At 42.9% G+C, this 16,259-nt stretch overlaps 1 protein-coding gene across 3 annotated transcripts in view; it reads left to right on the forward strand.

Annotated features, from left to right (window-relative positions):
* Window positions 1-15,180: 15,180 nt before the first annotated feature.
* Window positions 15,181-16,259, forward strand: part of ACBD6 (acyl-CoA binding domain containing 6) — a 223,403-nt gene continuing 222,324 nt past the window's right edge. For all 3 annotated transcript variants that reach the window (XR_004032595.1, XM_030823916.1, XM_030823917.1), the window contains exon 1: window positions 15,181-16,081. Coding sequence is in view for 2 of the 3 variants with exons in the window: in XM_030823916.1 (XP_030679776.1) it covers window positions 15,860-16,081 (222 nt within the window). In the remaining variant the exon portion in view is untranslated. The remainder of the gene's footprint in view (window positions 16,082-16,259) is intronic.

Below are 16,259 nucleotides of genomic sequence, written 5' to 3' on the forward strand. Positions count from 1 at the left end.
CCAAGGTGCTAGGATTACAGGCATGAGCCACCATGTCTGGCCTGTGTGTGTATTTAAAAGCTTTCTTTGAAAAATGGGAAATTTGGGCCGGGTGTTGTGGCTCACGCCTGTAATCCCAGCACTTTGGGAGGCCGAGGCGGGCGGATCATGAGGTCAGGAGTTCGAGACCAGCCTGGCCAACATGGTGAAACCCCGTCTCTATTAAAAATACAAAAATTAGCTGGGCGTGGTGGCGGGCGTAATCCCAGCTACTCAGGAAGCTGAAGCAGGAGAATCGTTTGAACCCAGGAGGCAGAGGTTGCAGTGAGCCGAGATCACGCCATTGTACTCCAGCCTAGGCAACAAGAGCGAAATTCCGCCCCCGCCCCCCAAAAAAAGAAATATGGGAAATTTGAATACAGAGGACTGCATTCTAGATGATATTTGTCAATTTTCTTAGGTTTGATAATGTCATTATGGCTCTATAATAGAATTTATTTTTAGAAGACACATACTACAGAATTCAGGATTGAAAAGATCATAATGTCTGCAACTCATTTTCAAGTCATTTATCAAAAATATTGGTAGATAGATAATGCAAATATGGCAAAATGTTAACAATTGTTGAATTCAGGAAGTGAATTCCATATGAGTGATCATTTACTATTCTGTCAACTTTTCTGTACGTTTGAGAATTTTCATAATAGTTTATTTAAAAAAACAAGTTATCATGAAAAAAACATCAGAAGCAGAAACATCAATATTCAGGCCAATTAAAAGAACCAGTGTTCTGTGTCTGTTTGTGTGTGTGTGTGTGTGTGTGTGTGTGTGTGTGATGGTATATCTGCCTGTAAGGTTTACAGTGTTGTCACTTCAAAGCCATATTTGATGCACTCAAATAAATGTTACTATTTTCTTGACTCATCTGGAGGACGAGGGAGAAGAGGTTTAATTTTACAGCCAAAATAATGGCCTAAAGGTATTCATAGTCATATGACATTTGAAGCAATAGAAATTTAAAACTTATAATCAGACTTCAACCAGAAAAATGAATGGGTAATTTTATTTTTAATCTAAAGACATTTTTTGAATGTCCTCAGAACCATTTGAATGTTATTTCCTGTTTTTAAGGTAAAATAAATAAAATTGTTTATATCTGATTGTGTATGCCTGACCAGATTTTCTTGATGATAAAAACCATTCCCAGCCTTTGAAGACTGATGTCTGATTAACTCTTTCAAACATAAATGCCACAAAATTAATCAAAGCTGTGGTTTTTTCCCAGGATGATACTCAGCTGTGGACATTAGTGTCAACAAAGAAGGGATATTTTGATGAATACAAACTTAAAGAAAATTTAGCATATAAAAAATTTCAGTTTTTAGTATATTTTCATTTGCAGTTTTTAAACTTTAGTAAACATGTGTTAACATATACATGCTAAACATTTCATTTTCCTGTGCATATTTCAGAATGTCAATTTTAAATTTAAGGTTTCCCAAAATATTTGGGAGAAGAGGTTGAGGCGCAGGAACTGGGAAATGGCAAAAAAATGTTAACTTATACATAAGGAAAGAAAATCCAAACAAAAGCAAAAACAACAATCCAAAGGGAGTAATGATGCAGGTTCAGAGCTAAGTTGATCTCAGCCTACACTGTGTGACCTTTATTTCTCATTGTTACAACATTCAGAATAGTAAGTGGACTTGTCAGAACATGCTTGTTAAAAGCAAGCACATCTTAACAAAGCCGGTTTTCCTCTTTACTCTCAGTTCCTAGGTTCTAAGTCTAAAGAAGAAACACAATTAGGGTTTGATTGCTGTTTAAAATAAAGATATAATTACATAAACAATTTGTTCCATTTACTGTGCCATACAACGTGCAAGGCCTCTCTTTCCTAAGCCTAAGGACCCAAAGAACAAAGATAATCCAGCCAGCCCGTTACACGGGCAGAACCCAAACCTAGCTCCATGCTGCCATCACCTGGTCAATATGTATACTCCACTTGCACTCTGGCAGTGCCCAGAAGACGATGGATATCCCGAATCCTGAACCACCCAGAGTGGAATTCAAACTCACAGGACTCATTTTTCATGCAAAGAAATTACATTTTATGAAGGCACTATATAAAATTATATATTATGTTATGTCTTACTGAGACCCTTTATTCTTCAAACCAGTAACTGAAACCAGAAAAATATTGCAGAAATAGATAAAAAAAATTTCAGTTTCTTAGTTTCAAGTTCAGGGAGACTTTCCTTAAAGATCTTTACTTCAGGCCAGGTTCAGTGGCTCATGCCTGTAATCCCAGTGCTTTGGGTGGCTGAGGCGGGAGCATCGTTTGAGGCCAGGAGTTTAAAGTTTCATTGAGCTATGATCTTGACACTACACTCCAGTCGGGATGACAGAATGAGACCCTGTCTCAAAAAAAAAAAAAATTTTTTTTTACTTCAAATGCATCTGCAAATAGTTCAATAGCACCTTCTGCCAATTGAGCAGAATGTGTTTTAGTAGATATAAAAGGCCCACACTCCTTAGAAGACCTGGGAGTTAGATCCACTTGGTCACTCACCTAAATGTAAAGGCTAAGGCAAGTCACCTAATATTTAAGGGGCCTCTTCTGGAAAATAACGGGGCTCAACTGAGAACTTTTTATGGAGAGGATATCCAGCTTAAAAAATCCTATTATTATTTAACTTCAGTTTGTACCACAAAATTTAGTACTTAATTTTACTGTCTTGCTGGATTTCCTAATTGTTTCATGAGCACTAATTTTGTTTTTCTAACTAAAATTTAAGTTACTTAATGGCAAGGAGGATATCAGACTCCCCAGTCTGTGTACTTTTTACTGTATTACATTACCTGAAAGATTAGTATCAGCATTTAATGAGTTATTGTTGATTAATTTTTAGAAAGTCAAAATGATATGAAAATTTAAAAATACATTTACTAATAAATACACACTGAACACATTTAATATAACAGCTACTGTATTTACAACAACAAAAATGTTGCAAATGTGGGCAGAAGTCAGCTAGCCACTATGCCCTTAATTGAGTCCACCAATTTTGCCTTCCCCAATGGTTCCATACTTATCAAGCACAGTGAAATCTCTTCAGGACTGGTCTCTAAGAGAATGCTAGGCTTTTATAATCTAATCCTATTTTGCTTTGTGGCATTTGATTTACCCCTATATTTGTATCATGTAATGATAAATAACATCTCTAAAGTCAGTTTGTAAACCCACAAACACATTTCCTAGAAGTCTTTCTTATTTATGCTGGGTTAAGTTGTCCATCATCATCAAACAGCCTCTGCCGAGGGGGTTTCAAAGTTAATGACATTTCCATTTCCTCCTCTTCCTCCCCTCCTCCTCCTCATCCCCTCCTCCTCCTCTTCCTCCCCCTCCTCCTCCTCTTCCTCCCCCTCCTCCTCTTCCTCCCCCTCCTCCTCCTCCTTCCTCCCCCTCCTCCTCCTCCTTCCTCCCCCCTCCTCCTCTTCCTCCCCCTCCTCCTCCTCTTCCTCCCCCTCCTCCTCCTCTTCCTCCCCCTCCTCCTCTGCTTCCTCCCCCTCCTCCTCCTCTTCCTCCTCCTTCTCGCTGAAACCTGTCACCCAGGTGGGAGTGCAGTGGCATTATCACAGCTCACTGCAGCCTCCACCTCCTGCACTCAAGAAATCCTCCCACCTCAGCCTCCAGAGTAGCTGGGACCACAGGTGCATCCCACCACGCCCAGCAATTTTTGTATTTTTTGTAGAAACAGGGCAGCGATATGTTTCTCAGGCGGAACTCCTGGGCTCAAGTGATCCACCCATCTTGGCCTCCCACAGTGCCGGGATTACAGGCATGAGCCACCACGCCTGGCCCATTTCTTCTTCTTAATTTTTAGTAGGAAATACCAATTTCTGAGAACTTGAAGATATGATTTTTTTCATTAAATTTTGCTCATTATACAGATTTCACAAAGACTCCAAGGTCAAGACTCTGGTTTTCTTGTTGTGATTCCTTTTTTTGCATTTAATAAAATTCTGTAATTATTTTATTTGAAGGTTGTCAAATGAACTTCCAGATTATGCAAATTAGATAATGCTGTCTAATATCTCTACCTGCTTATCTGCCTATATGCTAGAGTCCTCCTAATGTGCTTAAAGAGTTGGATTAGAGGTCATGGATTTCCTAGGAGATTATGTCTTTAGGTAAATACTGCCAGTTTGACTTAGTGCAGTAAAAATATGAGACTTTATTTCAGTAAACAGTTTGCAAATCAGGAATATACAGCTTCCAGCGTGAAACCAAGGTGCCTTTCAGAGAATAAAGTGAGGGTTTGGCTTTTATAAAGTTCCTGCCCTGGTTCCCGATCAGGTCAGTTTATGCAAATGAATGATTCAAATTTGCTTAGTTCCGATTGATTGACAGCTGAGCCCTGATTGGCAGAGGTAGGTGAGGCCTAATTTGTCTGTTTGGGTGAGCTCTGATTGGTTGGTTCAGTTGAGTTCTGAAACTGCCAGAGTTGAACAGAGGTGTGGACTTCTGGGGAACTCAGGGTACATGTATGACTTATGGTCAGCAAATGACTGCTTGGCTCGATTTTAAATTTAGGCCCAGTTAGCCGCTCCGGATTTATCTTGAAGGATTGGGTCTTTCAGGTTCACATTTGTTTACACTTAAAACAACTCTCCTCTTTTAAATATTTGCAAAATAAGGCAGCCCTTGTTAGGCAAGTTTTATCCTGTTAAGAATATAACACACATCCCAATTATAAATGTATGCTAGATAAGAGAGGAAAACAGCTAACTGCTTTTCTGCTGTTTGCTTATTGAATCTTACTTATTTTCAAGTGAGAACAAGCAACACTGGTTGCTGTTTTTGCACTACTACTACGCTTTTGCCCATGCAACTCCTGCCTGGCATGCCCTTTTCTGCATCACTTGCAGTATTTTATTGACCTTATTAATTTACTATCTATAAACTCTTAAAGAATGATGACTGCAGCCGGGCGCCGTGGCTCATGCCTGTAATCCCAGCACTTTGGGAGGCCGAGGCGGGCGGATCACAAGGTCAGGAGATCGAGACCATCCTGGCTAACACGGTGAAACCCCGTCTCTACTAAAAATACAAAAAAAAAAAATTAGCTGGGCGTTGTGGCGGGCGCCTGTAGTCCCAGCTACTCGGGAGCTGAGGCAGGAGAATGGCGTGAACCCGGGAGGTGGAGCAGCCTGGGTGACAGAGCGAGACTCCATCTCAAAAAAAAAAAAGGACAACGACTGTGTCTTTTATACATTCACTCATTTATTTATTCAATAAAGATTTAGCTGGCTGGGCGAAGTGGGTCACACCTGTAATTCCAGCACTTTGGGAGGCCAAGGCAGGCAGATGACTTGAGGTCAGGAGTTGGAGACCAGCCTGGGCAACATGGCGAAACCCCATCTCTACCAAAATTCAAAAGTTACACAGGCGTGGTGGTGGTGCACGCTTGTAGTCCCAGCTACACGGGAGGTTGAGGTGGGAGGATTGCTTGAGTCCAGGAGGGGGAGGTTGCAGTGTTACAAGAGTTATTAAGAAATTATGTTAGGCAGATAGAGAGGAAAAGGGGTTGTTGTAAAGTTATTTCTTTTAAAGCAGCTCGAGAAACATTTCTTGTCTAGCAGGAAAGCCCTGGCTCTTAGAGCTAGGCCACCAACCTTTGATACGCAAATACAGGCCATTAGAAACCGGGTCCACCCAAACATGGCGATTCGTGCCCTCCTCTTCTTGCCCTTGCCCAAACATGTGCCTGGTAACATGGCTGCCCCCACATATCCCTACCTGTGTAGAACATCATGGCACCCTGAATTTGCATCTTAAAAGGCTAGGGTGGGATGGCCAGTTTTTTCCTCAGGCTACCATGAATGACATGGCTGATCAAACCAATCCCCTGAGCCCTATGCAAATCAGACACCACCTCCTCCAGTCTACTCATGTAAGCAACCACTTTTCCATGGCTTGTGGGGTTTCATCTCTCGACTTTGGAGCCCCCCACCCCCTCCCCCCCGTCTGTGCATGGGGGAGCTTCTTCCTCCTTACTTGCCTATTAAACTCTCTGCTCCTGAAAACCACTACGTGTGTCCATGCCGTTTTATCTAATTTGACTCAAGACAAAGAACCCTGGTGTTCCTCCACTCATTGGAACCGTATCAGCAGCAAGCCAAGATCGTGTCACTGCACTCCAGCCTGGGTGACATAGTGAGACCCCATCTCAAAAAAAAAGAAAATATTCAGCTATGTGTCAACTCTGGAGAGCATAGCAGCAATAAAAACAGACAAAAATCCCTTCCCTCATGGAACTTATATAGATTAGATGTAATAAATGAGTAAAAGATACCATGTATTAGATGCAACAAGTGCTAAAGAAGTAGAATAGAGAGTGTTGGTGGGAGTGGGGTTGCAAGTTTTTAATATGGTTGTCAAGGAAGCTTTTATTAATGTGACATTTGAGCAAAGACCTGAAAAAGATGAGGGCAAACTGTGGATATTTTGGGGCAGAGTGTTCCAGAACAAGGGAATAACAAGTCCGAGGATACTAAAATGGTAATATGTTGGATCGTGCTTGACTTGTAGAAGAGCTGCAGGGAGGTTCATGTGGCTGGAGTAGAGTGAGGGAAAGAATAATTTTGTTCATCTTAGTATTCTTAGGAGTTAGCACTGTGTCTGAATCATATCAAGAATTAATGTATTTTTAATGGATCAATCAGTATTTTGGTGCTAATGTAAAAAAAGTTGTCAAACACCATCATTATTTTTCACAGAATTAGAAAAAACAATTCTAAAATTCATATGGAATGAAAAAAGAGCCCCAATAGCCAAAGCAATCCTAAACAAAAAGAACAAATCTGGAGGCATCACGTTACCCAGCTTCAAATCATGCTATAAAGCTGCAGTTACCAAAACAGCATGGTACTGGTATAAAAGTAGGCACACAGACCAATAAAACAGAACAGAGAACCCAGAAATAAACCCAAATACATGCAGCCAACTATCTTTGACAAAGCATACAAAAACATCAATCAGGAAATGGACATCCTGTTTAATAAACAATGCTGGGGAAACTGGCAAGCCACATGTAGAAGAATGAAACTGGATCCCTGTCTCATCTTATACAAATATTAACTCAAGATGAATCAAATACCTAAATGTAAGACCTGAAACCACAAAAATTCTAGAAGACAGTATCGTAAAAACTCTTCTAGTCATCAGCCTTGGCAAAGTATTCATGACTAAGACCCCAAAAGCAAATGCAACAAAAACAAAAATAAATAAATGGGACCTAATTAAACTAAAAAGCTTCTTCATAGCAAAAGAAATAAGAATCAGAGTAAACAGACAACCCACAGAGTGGGAGAAAATATTTGTAAACTATGCAGCCCACAAAGGACTAGTGTCAAGAATCTACATGGAACCCAAACAAATCAGCAAGAAAAAAAAATCCCATCCAAAAGTGGGCAAAGGACACGCACAGACATTTCCAAAAGAAGATATACAAATGGCCAACATATGAAAAATGCTCAACATTACTAATCATCAGGGAAATGCAAATTAAAACCACAATGAGTTACTGCCTTACTCCTATAACAACGGCCATTATTAAAAAATCAAAACACAATAAATGTTGGCATGGATGTGGAGAAAAAGGAATGCTTATTCACAGCTGGTGGGAATGCAAATTAATACAACCTCTATAGAAAACGGTATGGAGATTCCTTAAAAAACTAAAAGTAGGTCGACCCTTTGATCCAGCAAGCCCACTACTGGATGTACCCAAAGGAAAAGTCATTTGTATGAAAAACACTTGCACACACGTTTATGGCAGCACGATTCACAATTGCAAAGATGTGGAACCAACCTAAGTGCCCATCGACCAATGACTAAAGAAAATGTGGTATATATACACCACGGAATACCACTCAGCCATTAAAAGGAATAAAACAATGTCTTTGACAGCAACTTGTATGGAGCTGGAGGCCATTATTCTAAGTGAAGTAACTCAGGAGTGGGAAACCAAAACCTGTATGTTCTCGCTTATAAGTGGGAGCTAAGCTTTGAGTACATGAAGACATACAGAGTGGTATAATGGAGTTTAGAGACTCAGCAGGGGGAGGGTGGGAATGGGGTTAGAGATAAATAACCACATATTAGGTACAATGTACACTACTTGGGTGACAGATGCACTAAAACCTCAGAAGTCACCACTACATTATTCATCCATATAACAAAAAAAGTTGTCAATATTTCACAAAAACCTAAATTGTACTAAACCCAGTCTAGTTACCTTTGTAACAACAAAAATATTTTGTCTGGTTGCCTTGACTTCAGTTATGCTACTGAAACAGTTATCGTGTCTGGAATTGGTGGGTTCTTGATCTCACTGACTTCAAGAATGAAGCCACGGACCCTCATGTTGAGTGTTACAGTTCTTAAAGATAGTATGTCGGCAGTCTGTTCCTTCTAATGTTCGGACGTGTATGGAGTTTCTTCCTTCTGGTGGGTTCGTGATCTCACTGGTGAGTGTTACAGCTCTTAAGGCGGTGCGTCTGGAGTTGTTCATTCCTCTCAGTGGGTTCGTGGATTTGTTGGCCTCAGGAGTGAAGCTGCAGACCTTCGTGGTGAGTGTTACAGCTCATAAAGACAGTCTAGACCTAAACAGTGAGCACCCACAAGAGTTAATGCAGACAGCAAAAAAACGAAACTGCCACAACGAGTTGCCAGGGCTGGCTCCCACAGCCTGCTTTTATTCTCTTATCTGGCCCTACCCACATCCTACTGGTTGGTCCATTTTACAGAGAGCTGATTGGTCTTTTTTACGGAGAGCTGATTGGTCCATTTTGACAGGGTGCTGATTGGTGCATTTACAATCCCTGAGCTAGACACAAAAGTTCTCCAAGTCCCCACCAGATTAGCTAGACACAGAGCACTGATTGGTGCATTTACAAAGCCTGAGCTAGATACAGAGTGCTGACTGGTGCATTCACAGACCTTGAGCTAGACACAGGGTGCTGATTGGTGCATTTACAATCCTCCGGCTAGACATAAAAGTTCTCCAAGTCCCGCCACCACCCCCCAACTCAGGAGGCCAGCTGGCTTCACCTAGTGTGCCAGGGCAGCGGGTGGAGCTGTTCACCAGTCTGGCACTGCATGCCTGCAGGCTCCTCAGCCCTTGGGCGGTTGATGGGACCGGGTGCCGCGGAGCAGGGGGCCGCACTCGTTGCGGAGGCTCCAGCCGTGCAGGAGCCCATGGCAGAGCGGGGGAAGGCTCGGGCATGTTGGGCTGCAGGTCCTGAGCCCTGCCCCGCAGGGAGGCAGCTGAGGCCCTGCGAGGATTCAAGCGCAGTGCCGGTGGGCTGGTACTCCTGGGGGACCCAGCGCACCCTCTGCAGCTGCTGGCCCGGGTGCTAAGCCTCTCACTGCCTGGGGCAGGTGGTGCCGGCCAGCCGCTCTGAGTGTGGGGCCCACCGATCCCGTGCCCACCCGGAACTCGCGCTGGCCCGCGAGCGCTGCGCAGCCCCTGTTTCCGCCCGCGCCTCTCCCTTGACACCTCCCCGCAAGCAGAGGGAGCCCGCTCCAGCCTCGGCCAGCCCAGAGAGGGGCTCCCACAGTGCAGCGGCGGGCTGAAGGGCTCCTCCAGCGCCTCCGGGGCCAAGGAGGTGCCGACAGCCAGCCCTCTGCGAGGGCTGCCAGCAGGCCGTCACCTCTCATGACTTTTGTTAATTCAGATTTTTAGATCAGTTCAGATGTTATGTTGGGAATTATTTTATGACAATCACATATTTTTCTCTTTGCATTTCTTCTGTTGAAATACTTAGAACTGTAGCTTATAATGAATATAAACAATGGAAAATGCCACAACATTGTTGGGTAGTATTCTAATAACGTAACATTCAGATTTCCTAGCAAGGTTAATAGAACTACTCAGCATCACTTAAACAAATTGCCAGTTTCAGGACTTATTTTGCTTCTAAAACTAATTTCTTAGAACATGACTCATAGAATTTTATTTATTATGCACATAATGTTATTAATATTTATTTTACTTGCAAGAATGACTCATTGTTACCAGAAATGGGCTGTGAACACCATATGCAACATGGCCACCATCATGAGCCAGACTGATTAGATCTTCACTACTTCTCTCCTGCCTGCTCCTTTTTCTGCTCACTTTAGACTCCATTTGTCAGTGTTTCCTGCCATTGCTTTTCACTTGTTAGCAGGTTTGTTTGAATCAGTGTATGTTGACTGTTAAACTTCAATTCCTGCAGAACTGTAATACTTTCTTTTGACTTCCTGATTTCTTGGCTGATTTTTCTTGGGATTCAAAGAAACATAAACAGTTAAGTTTTGAACAACTCAGCAATAAGGGGATCGACGCCTGAGCAGTCAACTACTAATAATTGTAGTTGACTGCAAGCCATGCCAAGAACAGAAACAGTTGAGTAACACATATTTTGTATGTTATATGTATTATGTACTGTCTTCTTGAAATAAAGTAAGCTAGAGAAAAGAAAACGTCATTAAGAAAACCATAGGGAAGAGAAAATACATTTATAGTAATTATTATTATTGTACTTATTTACCAATACTGTAAGTTTATTTCTTTTGCTTACAAGATGAATCCCTGCCTGAAGTGGCAGCAACCGCAGCTGCAGACCTCAATCTACAGTACTTATTAAGCAATTAAACTTTTCCTTGTAATGACTATTCTCTGCTTCTTGGGAGCACTTACAGCATCGCTAGTGGCACTTTGTATAGGTACCACTGTTATTCAAGGTTTACAGCAGTGCACTAAACACGATGAAAAATACACAGGAACCGTGAGTGATCACTTTTTACTATGATACACAATTTACTGGAGAGACAACTGCTCTTGTGGAGATGATTAACATCACGAAGTGTTTTAAGTGGATACATTCAAAACACTTGAGCTCACTGCAATAGCAGTGAGAGGTGCCATGAAATTAGTACAGCACTATAGTATGTATGAGTTATATGCAGTTATGATTTAATGCTGCATCGTTATGTTTCAGTTTCTCTTAACTGTTAATGGTGCCACGGTCTGTGTTTGTGTATGTTTTGATAAATATTAACTTTTTATAATACATTTGTGGGCCAGGAGCAGTGGCTCACACCTGTAATCCAACCCTCAGGCGGGTGGATCACCTGAGGTCAGGAGTTCAAGACCAGCCTGACCAACATGGTGAAACCCCATCTCTACTAAAAATACAAAAACTAGCTGTGCATGGTGGCGGGCACCTGTACTCGCAGCTACTCAGGAGGCTGAGGCAGGAGAATCACTTGAACCTGGGAGGTGGAGGTTGCAGTGAGCCAAGATCGCTTCATTGTGCTCCAGCCTGGGCAACAAGAGTGAGGCTCCGTCTCAAAAAAAAAAAAAAAATTAAATTTGTGTATATTTTATGGTATTAAATGATAAAATAGATGAGTATCTACATATTTTATGCATTAATGGCATACTTTTCTTAATTTTTCAATATTTCTAGGCTATACAGTTTATCTGTTTTTTAAATTGTCGCAAATTTCCAAAACTTTTTCCAATATATATAGAAAAAAACCTGTGTATGAATGTATGCAGAGTTCAAACTTGTGTTGTTCCAGGGTCAACTCTACTATCTTTCCCAAGAAATGCCTGAAGGGAAACACTAATGGTAAAAGATCTGTCTCCTCAGTGTCACCAGATCCTGATAGTTTTGGGATTTTAATAGACTTTTCAAGAAATAAAAGCTTCTCAATTGTCAATGTCCTTCGGGCAGAGACCTCCAGGAACACATCTGTAGTTAACCAAGTTGGAATTATTTCTGGTGGCAGTGAGGAAGAACACACACCTTGAGGAAGAATGGGCGGCCTCGGTAAAAGGGTGTTAAGAAAGAACCTATTGTACAATTTGGGCTTTGTGGTGATTTGGGGGAGCATCTAAAGAAGCGGGAATACGCTGTCAATTGGACGCAGTCAGAAAGCTGGGGGAAGTCTATGATTGTGTCAGCAGGGAAACGTATCCGAGTCACATGACTTCAAAATAGTAATACCAGTGGTGAATCCCTTGGGGTCTGCAGCACCCTCAATTCTGGCCTCCTCAGAATAAAGTATTCAACTGATGGGCATAAGGCAGAAGGAGAGACCCAGGCAAGTTTTAGAGCAGGAGTAAAAGTTTATTAAAAAGCTTTAGAGCAGGAACGAAAAGAAGGAAAGTATGCTTGGAAGAAAGCCAAACAGGCAACTTGAACGGCAAGTACACAGCTTGATATTTTGATTTGGGGTTTGTTTTTGTTTGTTTTGAGACAGATTCTTGCTCTGTTGCCTAGGCTGGAGTGTAGTAGCGCGATCTTGGCTTGCAACCACCACCTCACAGGTTCAAGCGATTCTTGTGCCTCAGCCTCCTGAGTAGCTAATTTTTTTTTTTTTTTTTTTTGTATTTTTAGTAGAGACAGGGTTTCACCATGTTGGCCAGGCTGGTCTCAAACTCCTGACCTCAGATGATCCGCCCGTCTCGGCCCCGCAAAGTGCTGGGATTACAGGCGTGAGCCACTGTGTGCCTGGCCTTGGGGTTTTATACATTGGCTTACTTCTGGGGTCTTGCATTACTTCTCCCCGATTCTTCCCTTGGGGTGGGCTGTCTGCATGCGCATGCTTGAGCCCACTCGCCACACTCCTGAGATCTTATCGGGAAGCGGCTGATCACTAGTTTCAGGTGTTTTCTATCAGGAGCCTGCTGTTCCCTGGCGCCAGCTGTGATCAATTATTATTTTAGTGAGACAGTTAACAACCGCTTGACCATCACCCGATGGTTGTCCGACATTCCTGATATGTGTGTGTGTGGTGGGGAGCCCTCTCCCGCCCTGCTCATTCCTGACTAGCTACCCACTGTAACAAGATTGAGATCTTGGGCATCGCAGTCTTATCTATGGGGAAGTGACTAGCATGAGAATAAAGCTGCAATTTTAAAGAAGTAGTAGTTATTTGTTTGGGCCAAGAAAAAGGTGTTGTATTTTTCAGTCAGTAAGGTGAGCTTTTTGTCTGTGCTTAGAAAAGCTTAATGAAGTGGTTTGCTTTGTATCATTGTATCATGATTTCAGAGTGACCTTGTCTGCAGTTGCTATTTTGTGAGATTATTTCTATCCGATAGGAGAATAACAAGGCCTAGCTGTGAGTGCCAGGCCAGCTTCTCAATGTTAAGGACTCTTTCCTTTTTCTTTCTTACATGTTAGTTTTATAATACATTTTTCATTCAAATATACATACAGAAAAGTACATAAATTATAAATGAATTTTCATAAAGTGAACACATCAGTGTACTAATGTTCGGCTTAAGAAACAACATATCCAACTTCCAGAAGTCCCCTTCATGCACCCTTCAGATCACTAACCCTGAGGTTACCCACTATCCTGAGTCTAACACCACAGATTAGTTTTGCCTGATTTTGAATTTTTTATGACTACAAACATACAATACATACTTTTTTGAGTATAGGCTTCCTGGATACATTATGTTTAAGATTCATTCATGTTGTTCTGTGTCATTGTAATTAGTTCATTCTCACTGATGAATAGTATTCCATCATATAAACACACCAGTTTATCTCCATTCTAGTGTTGATGGACATTCGGGAGCTTCCAGTTTGGAGCAATTAGGAATTAGTTCATAGTGCTGCTATGAATGTTCTCGTACATGTTTTTGGTGAATGCCATGTATATATTCCCACTGGGGAGGAGTCAAATTGTTGTATATTTATGTTCAGCTTTAGTAGATAGTGCCAAACATTTTTCCACAGTGATTTTACCAATTTATGCTCACAGCAGCAGTGTAAAAGAATTCTGGTTGCTCTCTTTCCCATGTTATGTAAACTCTTCCAGAATACAGAAAAAGAGGAAAACTTCTAAATGCATTGTACAAAGATTCTATTACCTTGATACAAAATTAAGAAAGTATAGAAAACTATAGGTTAATGACATCTTTAAATGGAGCTGTAAAGATAATAAAAATATTAGCAAACTGAACCTACAAATTGTTTTAAAAAACAACCAAACCAGGACCATAATGGGTTTATTCCAGGAACAGAAGTAATGCTCAAAACTAGGTTTTGAAATAATGCATATTAATTTATCAGTGTTAGCTATTATATAATTCATTAAATCCCAAATTTATTTTTGTTAATATAATTCATTAAAATAGAAACTGTTAATATAATTCCTTTCGAAGACTAGAGGAGGAAAAGCAGATAATCTCCAAGGATGCCAAAAAAGCCGTTGATAATATTCAATTCTCACTTTAATAAAAATTCTAGAAACAGAAAGATATAAAAGTCCATGTTATCTCTCCTTCAGTCTATTTGTCGGGTTCATCATCCATTATTACCCCACATGCAAGCTAACTTCTTTTTCCTTGCTCCTCCATTTGCTAGCTGTGCAGCCTTTGACAAGTTACTTAACCACTCTGTGCTGATCTCCTATGTGTAAAATAAGAGTACCTACCGTATGTTGTAGTGATCAAGTCCTCAATACATTATTCTTAATCACTTTTTAATTGCAAGAATTTGGTCATTAAACATTCCTTTGGATTGCGAGCACCTTGACAGCAGGCACTAACAGTGGAACTTTCTGGAGACTTAAGGAATGTTTGTTGAATCCTGATGCAAGCTTTCTCACCTTCCTGTGTTCTCTCATTGCTTCCTCATCCTGTCCAGCCGTCCGTCCACCCGTCGCAAGCCTAACCCCAGTCAATAACCACTGTTTACAACGCTTTCTTTGTACCCTTCTTATAGTGCTTATTACATTGTTTTGAATACTAAATGAATATATAGTACATCGTTGTGTTTAACAGTTAGGACATAACCACTCCTAATGTTACAGTTAAAAAAAAAAGTTTTGCACATTCCTCTAGGGCAGAACTGTGCCGTACTTCTGGTTTCACTGTATAGCGTCTACAAAGCACAGTGTCAAACGCAGAGCTCGGGATGAGAACTGGGCTAAGGCGCGCGCCGCACTCCCCAAACCCTATTATTCCGGGCCCGGAGAGGTGCGGGCTCCGAAGGTGTGGAGAGCGAAACACGCAGAGCAGATTCCACTCATCAGTCACACAGTAAGGCGGGACAGCCCCATCTTGCAGTTTTTCATCATTCAACACAGCGCCCAACGCGCCCGCAACAGATCCGCGCGCAGGGCTGTTTGGGGGCGCTTGGGGCGCACAATCTGGGGCAGGCGGAACCTTAGTCCTTAGTCCCGCGTTTCCCGCGACTCCGCTCTCACCGCTACACTACCACACAGACGGCCTCCTTCCTTCACCCCCGGGGGCCCATCCCGGTGGCGGGCTCCGGAGTTCGCTGCTAATTTCAGCGAAACGATTAAAAGACGCCCCTACAGCTGACGGCACTTTCTCTCCTCCGGCAGGGAAGGACGTCCAGCGTAGCGTCGCCCACGCTTCCCCGCCGGCGCAGAGCAGGCCTCACAGAAGCGCACGCCGCCGGCACGCACGCCGCCCCGCCCCCAGGGCCCAGCGCCAACCGCGCCCCGCGCTCGCCTGCATCCCCGCTTCACTGGCCCTCGACCCCCGTTCCGTTGGAGGGGCCTGAGGCGAGCCTGAGCGCGCTGTTGGCCGGAGGGAAACCGGAGGAGACCGGGTCGGCTGGGCAGAGCGGCAGAGGGTCGAGGAGCCTGCTCTGCACGCCCAGGGAGTAGAAGTGGGCAGGGAGCAGGGTTACGTGAGGGAGCGCGCCGCGACTGAGCTTGGGTCCGACTGGAGCTCAGGCTTGGGACCTAGACTGGTGGGCCAGGCCTCCAAGCCGGCCTTACACCCCATCCAAGGAGGACAGACCGGACACAGAGGGACGGAGCGAGCAAGGAGACATGGCTTCATCATTCCTGCCCGCGGGGGCCACCACCGGCGACAGCGGTGGAGAGCTGAGCTCAGGGGACGACTCCGGGGAGGTGGAGTTCCCCCATAGCCCTGAGATCGAGGAGACCAGTTGCCTGGCCGAGCTGTTTGAGAAGGCTGCCGCGCACCTGCAAGGCCTGATTCAGGTGGCCAGCAGGGAGCAGCTCTTGTACCTGTATGCCAGGTACAAACAGGTAAAGTAGCAGGGAAAAAGGGTGGTTGGGGGAGAAAGACGCGGAGCCTTCTCCCTCAACAACTGATAGCAAACATGTGTGGTTAATAGGTGTAATGAAGCTTGTGTATGTGTATTTTGTTTTGTTTTTTTGACCATCTGCTGGGGGTGAGCATCATCCTGAAAGTGGAAAAGATGTT

Source organism: Nomascus leucogenys, chromosome 12 (assembly GCF_006542625.1).
Source record: "Nomascus leucogenys isolate Asia chromosome 12, Asia_NLE_v1, whole genome shotgun sequence".
Taxonomy (NCBI): Eukaryota; Metazoa; Chordata; class Mammalia; order Primates; family Hylobatidae; genus Nomascus; species Nomascus leucogenys.